The sequence below is a fragment of the Salmo trutta genome, chromosome 9, assembly GCF_901001165.1.
Source record: "Salmo trutta chromosome 9, fSalTru1.1, whole genome shotgun sequence".
In the NCBI taxonomy this organism is placed as follows: Eukaryota; Metazoa; Chordata; class Actinopteri; order Salmoniformes; family Salmonidae; genus Salmo; species Salmo trutta.
In genome coordinates this window covers 41,763,905-41,772,719 of record NC_042965.1, presented here as the reverse complement: position 1 = coordinate 41,772,719, position 8,815 = coordinate 41,763,905, and the positions used below count along the sequence as shown (strand labels likewise).

At 40.5% G+C, this 8,815-nt stretch overlaps 1 protein-coding gene across 1 annotated transcript; it reads left to right on the top strand.

Annotated features, from left to right (window-relative positions):
• Nucleotides 1-2,234: 2,234 nt before the first annotated feature.
• LOC115200583 (C-C motif chemokine 20) lies at nt 2,235-6,151 on the top strand. The gene is made up of 4 exons (XM_029763752.1): nt 2,235-2,507; nt 3,884-4,007; nt 4,384-4,498; nt 5,178-6,151. The coding sequence occupies exons 1-4, from the start codon at nt 2,441-2,443 to the stop codon at nt 5,214-5,216; spliced, it is 345 nt and encodes a 114-aa protein (XP_029619612.1). The 5' UTR covers nt 2,235-2,440; the 3' UTR covers nt 5,217-6,151.
• The last annotated feature ends 2,664 nt before the right edge of the window (nt 6,152-8,815 follow it).

Below are 8,815 nucleotides of genomic sequence, written 5' to 3'. Positions count from 1 at the left end.
AGACCGGCTCCTTGGTCATGCATCTAGGTACATTAAACAGACCGGCTCCTTGGTCATGCATCTAGGTACATTAAACAGACCGGCTCCTTGGTCATGCATCTAGGTACATTAAACAGACCGGCTCCTTGGTCATGCATCTAGGTACATTAAACAGACCGGCTCCTTGGTCATGCATCTAGGTACATTAAACAGACCGGCTCCATGGGTGCATCTAGGTACATTAAACAGACCGACTCCTTGGGATTGGAGAACCCTCACTGGGTTGTATGAAATGTGCATGTCTGTCAGATAAGAGGGGGCAAGGCCATGCAGTGCCTTAGAAGTTATGTGTAAGATCTTAACTTGTTTAGGATAGGGGGCAGTATTTTCACGTCCGGATAAAAAACGTACCCGATTTAATCTGGTTATTACTCCTGCCCAGAAACTAGAATATGCATATCATTATTTGATTTGGATAGAAAACACCCTAAAGTTTCTAAAACTGTTTGAATGGTGTCTGTGTATAACAGAACTCATATGGCAGGCCAAAACCTGAGAAGATTCTACATGGGAAGTGCCCTGTCTGACCATTTCTTGTCCTTCTATAGCCTCTTTATCGAAAATAGAGGATCTCTGCTGTAACGTGACATTTTTTAAGGCTCCCATAGGCTCTCAGAAGGTGCCAGAACGGGGAATGATAACTCTGCAGTCCCTGGGCGAAAAACAGTATGGGTTTTGGAAAGTGGTCGTTCTGAGAACAATGACACTGGTGTGCGTGTGCATGTGAAGACTCCATTTTCTATTTTCAGTGTTTGAACGAAAACAAGGTCTCCCGGTCGGAATATTATCGCTATTTTACGAGAAAAATCACATAAAAATTGATTTTAAACAGCGTTTGACATGCTTCGAAGTACGGTAATGGAATATTTTGAAATGTTTTGTCACGATATGCGCCGGCGCATCACCCTTCGGATAGTGTCTTGAACGCACGAACAAAACGCAGCTATTTGGATATAACTATGGATTATTTGGAACCAAAACAACATTGGGTGTTGAAGTAGAAGTCCTGGGAGTGCATTCTGACGAAGAACAGCAAAGGTAATCCAATTTTTCTTATAGTAAATCTGAGTTTGGTGAGTGCCAAACTTGGGTGTCAAAATAGCTAGCCATGATGGCCGGGCTATCTACTCAGAATATTGCAAAATGTGCTTTCACCGAAAAGCTATTTGAAATCGGACACCGCGATTGCATAAAGGAGTTCTGTATCTATAATTCTTAAAATAATTGTTATGTTTTTTGTGAACGTTTATCGTGAGTAATTTAGTAAATTCACCGGAAGTTTTCAGTGGGTATGCTAGTTCTGAACGTCACATGCTAATGTAAAAAGCTAGTTTTTGATATAAATATGAACTTGATTGAACAAAACATGCATGTATTGTATAACATAATGTCCTAGGAGTGTCATCTGATGAAGATCATCAAAGGTTAGTGCTGCATTTAGCTGTGGTTTTGGTTTTTGTGACATTATATGCTAGCTTGAAAAATGGGTGTGTGATTATTTCTGGCTGGGTACTCTCCTGACATAATCTAATGTTTTGCTTTCGTTGTAAAGCCTTTTTGAAATCGGACATTGTGGTTAGATAAAGGAGAGTCTTGTCTTTAAAATGGTGTAAAATAGTCATATGTTTGAAAAATGGAAGTTTTTTGATTTTTGAGGAGTTTGTAATTCGCGCCGCGCTCTATCATTGGATATTGGCGAGGCGTTCCGCTAGCGGAACATCTAGATGTATTAACAGATTGATACTTTACAGACAGTTAATGTAGTGCAGAGAAGTTCTCCTAACTATCAATATAAATTCTCCCCGTAAATTTCCTTTGTTGTTACAACGCAACAAGCAGCCTGGTCTCAGAGAAAAACCTATGAAACCTCCAAGTTGTATGATCAGTTTACATCATCTGATTCGTATGATTTTGTACGACCAGGTAAGATGTATAATTACTATACGTCCTCTAATTCGTATTATATTGTACGGCTGCTATTATATTCATAATGTAACCTAACGTAAGGTAATGGATTATACTAAATGGAGAGGCACAGATTTACATATCAAATCTTGGGAATTGCCCTGAAGCTAGATTGCACACACACACACACTCTCACAAACACACACACACACGCACACACACACACACACACACATGGGGTGTGTGACTAAAAGTGAAACTTAATGGAGTCTATAAACACAGAGTAACAGAGAGGTTCTCATCACAGAGCAGAGCTAGTCTTGTCACACAGCAGAGCTTAACATCAGGGGAAGACAGACAGACCGAGGAAACCTTTACAGAGATTCACAAAGACATAATCTACATTTCACACATTTCTCTTCTGTTCTCTGGAAGAGATCTTCACTCAGTGTTAGTCCAGACACCTCCGTAAAGCTCAGGTTATCAGTGACCTATCATGGTGTCTACCATGGACAGTGCCAAGATCCTCTTCTCTGTTCTGTTCCTCTGCGTCTGCTACCAGGGTAAGTCCTCTCTGTTCCTGGACAGGTTGGTTACTTTATCATCATGATGGGATGCAGATATGTCTTTTTATGCTGTTCATTACTGGAAGACAAGGTACACAGATAAACTAATACACACAGGTACACACACACACATGCACACAGTGGCGTAAAGTACTTAAGTAAAAATACTTTCAAGTATTACTTAAATAGTTTTTTTGGGTATCTGTACTTTAATTTTGACAACTTTTATTTTTAGTTCACTACATTCCTAAAGAAATAATGTACTTTTTACTCCGTACATTTTCCATGACACCCAAAAGTATCATTTTGAATGCTTAGCAGGACAGGAAACTGGTCCTATTCACACACTTATGAAGAGAAGACCCATGCTCATCCCTACTGCCTCTGATCTGACAGACTCACTAAACACACATGCTTTGTTTGTAGATGATGTTGTAGTGTCCCCCTTGCTATTCTGTACATTTAAAAAACAAGAAAATCGTGCTGTCTGGTTTTCTTAATATAAGGAATTTTAAAAGATTTATACTTTTACTTCTGAAACTTAAGTATATTTTAGCAATTACATGTATTTTTGATACTTAAGTATATTTAAAAACAAAATACTTTTATACTTTTACTCAAGTAGTATATTACGAGGTGACTTTCACTTTTACTTGAGTCATTTTCTATTAAGGTATCTTTACTTTTACTCAGGTAGGACAATTGGGTACTTTTTCCAACACTGAACGCACACAAACACACACAAACACACACTAACACACACAACAAACAATAGAAAATGCTTCCATGGGGGAATCCCCAGGCAGACAGCATCCATCATTACCTAGTGTTACATCATAACTAGTGTCACATCATAACTAGTGTCACATCATTAACATATGATAAGCAATCTATCCCTCTGCTTCCTGTCTCTTTATCTCTCTCCCCTCTCTCTTTCCATCTTTAACCATTTCTCTCTCTCTCTCCGTGTGTGTGTGTGTGTGTGTGTGTGTGCTGCACTTGACTCTAAGGCCCTTCCATAGAAACACCCACATTTTGGACTGAAATAGCAAGGATAAAACATTGGACAGTGTCAATGACCCTGTTTCCCACTAAACAGGGCCATTCACACTGTCCAATGTTTTATCCTTGCTATTTCAGTCCAAAATGTGGGTGTTTCTATGGAAGGGCCTTAGAGTCAAGTGCAGCACACACACACACATGCGCACACACAATCCTCTCCTATCCCTTCATCTGTCTCCTATCCCTCAATCTGTCTCCTTAGTTCTCAATCACTAATTCTCTACAACTTTATAACATTAGTTGTTGTTGAGGCAATTATCTGCTTGACTGTTTAACAGAGTTCAATGTTTTAGTAAATTCTCTCCTCTCAGTGACTCAGGGCCAGATGGCGATGGACTGCTGTCTGGAGGTCAATAGAAAAGAGATCCCACAACGCGTTGTCACGGGTTACCAGCCTCAGGTTAGGGGTCAAGGCTGCTCCATTGACGCCATGATGTGAGTATCCTATTGACTAAGAGACCGGAAGTTCAGGTATTCGCTTAAAGACTTAGGCCACGCTCCAGGCTGACCACATTGCAGTCAACTGACAGATTTCACAATGCCTGGATAAGTCTTTAACATATCAGCTAGACTCATCAGATGATACAGCGATCTGATATCTGACTGAACGGTCAATGACATGGCATGTAACCACACAGAGCGACTGTAATGTGGTCGTCCTGGAATGCCACCAGTGTCCAATCCTAAGTCTTCCTGGAGATCAGAGAGGATTGGATTGGCCTAACTAGCAGTGTGGTGAAAACTTCAACTGATGGTATGGTTGTATATAGATGACGGTCTGTTCTGATGTAGTGCTTGTATTGTGTTACAGCTTCCACACCAGAAAGGGACTTAAGCTGTGTGCCCCTACTGGCCCTGCCTGGGTTACTAACCTGATTAAACACATGGACAAGCTGACCAAGATGTGCCACAACACCAACTTCAAGGTATGCTGCTCTCACTTAGACTCCACGCTCAGTTCGATGTCTGCATTGGCCGTACAGCATTTACAGTGATACGGCCTCTGCAGAAGTCAGGGAATTCATACCTATTGCGCTTCGCCGAGCAGCGCAGAGCTGTTGTGAATTAAGTTGTCAAGGAAGTTAGTTTGTGTTTATACAGTACTTCCCGCCTCCCACCTAATGTCAACCAATCGTGTCAACGCGGAGCTATCGGGAGCCTTCTGCATTATTGCAGCATTTGTGAGGTGCACGGCGAAGGGGATTCAGAGCTAAATTTGGCCTCTGTGTGCCTCCTGAACCTGCGCAATTGCATCACACCATCTATAGGGAGCCTCTGACCACATATTCAGATCAAGTGTAAATTGTCTCTTAGACTACATATTTTAGCAACATGTTACGTTACTCTTACGTTGTGTAATTGTCCTGAAGACTAAGGGTTGGATTTAATCCGTATCGTGGACGATCTGCCAAAAAAATGTAAAAAACATTTCTGATTGAGCCTACATATGCAACGTTTACAGTGAATGCGGTCTCCAGAAAACATTGCCTTTTAAATTTAAATCTAGCATTAATCTTCCGCAATACTTCTGCAATTCGGATTAAATCCAGCCCTAACGTTCACAAACTGATCTAACACTGTCTGTGTGTATCTGTGTGTTTGCAGGGTAAACGCTGTAGGAAGGTGAAGCCCAAGCATTCCTAAAGTCCCAATTGGACCCCATCCCTCCACCCTCACCACCACCTCCACCCCCCTTCTCCTGGTCCATAGAACAATGAAAGGACATTCCAAGTGTGTGGGGGGGACAGCGGTGGGAGAAGTAAAAAAAAAAAAAAAATGAATGGAAAAATGTGATTCCTCCTTCCACTAGCGCACTTTTTCAGTTTCCTTCCATCTTCGGTTTTTATCCAGCGTGCCATGTTGTTTATTCTGTCTTCAGTTTTTACCCAGCAGACCATGTTGTTTATTCTGTCTTCAGTTTTTACCCAGCAGACCATGTTGTTTCCTTCTGTCTTCAGTTTTTACCCAGCAGACCATGTTGTTTCTTCTGTCTTCAGTTTTTACCCAGCAGACCATGTTGTTTCTCAGTGGCACATTCATGTACTATATCTTTTTTTTTATGTGACAAAATGATAAATAACAGTCCAGAAAGAGTAAATTAGCTTTGACCCCACATGGGAACCTTAAAGCTACAGTCTGGGATTTCAAAAGTAATAAAACAACTATTTTATTAACATGTATTTAATCAGGGGAGCCCCATTGAGACCAGGGACTCATTTCCAATGGTGCCTTTAGATCACAAAGCTATAACATAATGTGTTTAGCTAGCTGATATGTGAAATACCTATCCAGGCATGGTAAGGTTTCAGCAACGCCTGGGCTGAGGAGAGTGCCCTATAGCTTTAAGGTCATAAGTCAAGGGGTTAAAGGTCAGGGGTCAAAACATACTGGCAGCTGGTTCAAACACCAATCTTTAAATTAAACTTAGAGACAATCAAACATTTTCTACCTTTTTGTGAACTTTGCATTTAATAAATATATATTTTCATTGATCTTTTTAATGACTGTCAAATCAAGATTTTGAGTGAACTTGAATTCCTTTTTGAATTAAATGAGACCTTTAATGACTAAACTCAAAAGGTAAAATATTGTAGTTAATTGATACCCTGCTGTTGTCTATTTTGAAGAATACAAATGTGAGTACACATGAAACATTGAGTAGATGAAATTTAAGGAACTGTAAAGTGACTGGTCTGTTTATGGGTTTAACATTTATAAAAGGTGTTGTAGTCCCTAGCTACAGCTATTGGTGCAGGTTTAGAGTGCATCCTAATTGGCACCCTATTTGTCCTGGTTAAAAGAAGTGCACTATGTAGGGAATATGTTGGGATGCGGATAAGTGTTTGTTTTTGATTCAGACATTGAGAGTCCAAATAGAAGTCCCCAGAACTAAAAAAAATCCATCTTTATCTACACTTCTGTTTACAATTGCTGCATAATTTTTTACAACTAGGGGCTATTTCCAGAAGCCTATTCCACAAAGAAAGGCATTTTTGGGGGGTGTTTATTATAGCAATAGAGACAGAGAGCGAGAGCAAGCGAGGGAGAGAGAGCGAGAGTAGGCGAGAAAAATACATCTGAAATGAAAGCTACAGTGAAAGCTAAAGCCTTACCAAATAGAGGTACAGCCAAACAAAAGAAGAAGTTATAGCAAACAAGAGTAGAGCTCAGCCACCTTGTGATTAGAAATCTGTGAACTGAGAGAAAACTAAGAATACTGGAACACACACACACAAAATGGGAACTGGGCCAGACTGTAGGAGTATTGCTTCATACTTCATTTTAACACACACTTGAATTTATTGCAACATTTACAAGGTGTGTTTTTCCATAGAACTCCAGGCTATGACATCTGGGAGTTTTCACACCTCCTTTGGGAGAGATGAAACAAAATATGGGGAGTACAAAACGTAACACTACGTCAGAATACACAGTTTATAGTATTTTTCTTTGGAGATATGTGTTTAAACATCTTGAGAAGGGGGTGGATGGGAAAACAAGCATGCCATGACTTCCTTTCCAGCGAAGAGGTTCACTCATCCTGTTCTCCTTCTAGCATGTCATCTAGATTAACAAAATTCATTTCACAGTCCATAAAATGTTGATTACGTGCCGTCAATGAAACACACAATAAGATAAACTTCCCCACAATAAAGTTTGGTTGCGGCTCTGTGCATACATAACGGAAGCTTGTCCTCTGTCTTATACAGAGGATAAATACAGGTAGGAAGTTTAGTTTTCCACAATTGTTTACACCCCTGTTTGCTGAATCTTTGGGCCATTTTCCCAAAACTCTAAATACAAAACTCTACAAATCTCTAGCAAAAGCGAACACTACATTCAAACTGTTCTCTTTACAATAGGTTTTTGTAGCAGCACACGTCATATGAATAGCTCTGTCTACCAACCAACACACTGATGTGCTCAACACGAAACTCTACTATGAATATCCCATCATTTATGTATTTTGCATTTTCAGTGTTACACTGTAGGCAGTTTGTCACGGTTGTCGTTGGTTAAGGAGTACCAAAACGCAGCAGGTATGTGCAGGCTCATCTTGACGTTTATTTAACTTCCAAAATGAATACCAAAATAACAAAACAAGAAAATGAACGAACAACCAACAGTCTGGCAAAGCATAAGGCTTACACACACAGAACAATCTCCCACAATTAAACAAACAAACACACCCAACTAATATAGGACTTCCAATCAAAGGCAACACCAAACAGCTGCCTTCAATTGGAAGTCCACCCCAATTAACACAACATAGAAACACACTCACTAGACTACACATAGAAATACATAAACATAGACCATCAACCAAAAACCCGGAAATACTAAATCAAACACCCTTTAAACAAACACACCACCCCGAACCACATAAAACGAATACCCTCTGCCACGTCCTGACCAAACTACAATACCAATTAACCTTATACTGGCCAGGACGTGACACAGTTGTAAAATATTGTTACAGTACTGTATGCCTACTCAAATATGCATAAATAAACACACAAATGCACTACAGTAACAAAAACATTGTAATTTATTTCCATAATATAGCATTTTTGAACGCTTGTGATTTGTATGTAACACTTTCCATACCCAAGAGGAGAAAACCAGGAAAACATTCAGTAAGATAAAGTGTTTTCTGCACACAAAAAATGAAAGTGGCTAATTCTTTCAAAATCAAAAACAAAAAAAAAACACAAAAAAACATACACAATGTAAGAAAAAAGACATTAGGCTGCATCCTGCCTCCTATTTTGGTCAGGCCACAGCACCTCATCTACATCACAAGTGATGTTCTCCCTGGCTAACAGTGGGGAAAGAATCTTCTGGAGTGACGGATCCAGCCGACAAAAGCCCCCACATCAACTTCACCATGTGCGTCCTCCGTTGCCTGGAGAAGAGGCATGCGTGCGAGGGGATGGTGGTCATACACCTTCCATTGCCATGCCGAAAAAAACTATTCAATTGTGTGTAGGAATGGGGAATATGGTGAGAGGTATTGAATAACAAATTGTGGGTGGTCCATGAACCAGTTGCGGAACAGAGCAGCCCGGTGGAAACTCACGTTGTCCCAGACAACATACCTGGGCTGCTCTGGTCCACCCCTCTGCTCGGCTGGAATGAGGATGCCATGTAGTGTGTCCAGGAATGTGATGAGAAGGGCGGTGTTGTAGGGACCAAGGTTGGCATGGTGATGGAGGATGCCTTGCTGGCTAACGGCTGCGCAC

Coding starts and splice junctions, on each gene's coding strand:
- LOC115200583 (XM_029763752.1), top strand. CDS start 2,441: ATGGTGTCTACCATGGACAGTGCCAAGATCCTCTTCTCTGTTCTGTTC. Junction 2,508..3,883: donor CCTCTGCGTCTGCTACCAGG/GTAAGTCCTCTC, acceptor CTCTCCTCTCAG/TGACTCAGGGCCAGATGGCG. Junction 4,499..5,177: donor GCCACAACACCAACTTCAAG/GTATGCTGCTCT, acceptor GTGTGTTTGCAG/GGTAAACGCTGTAGGAAGGT.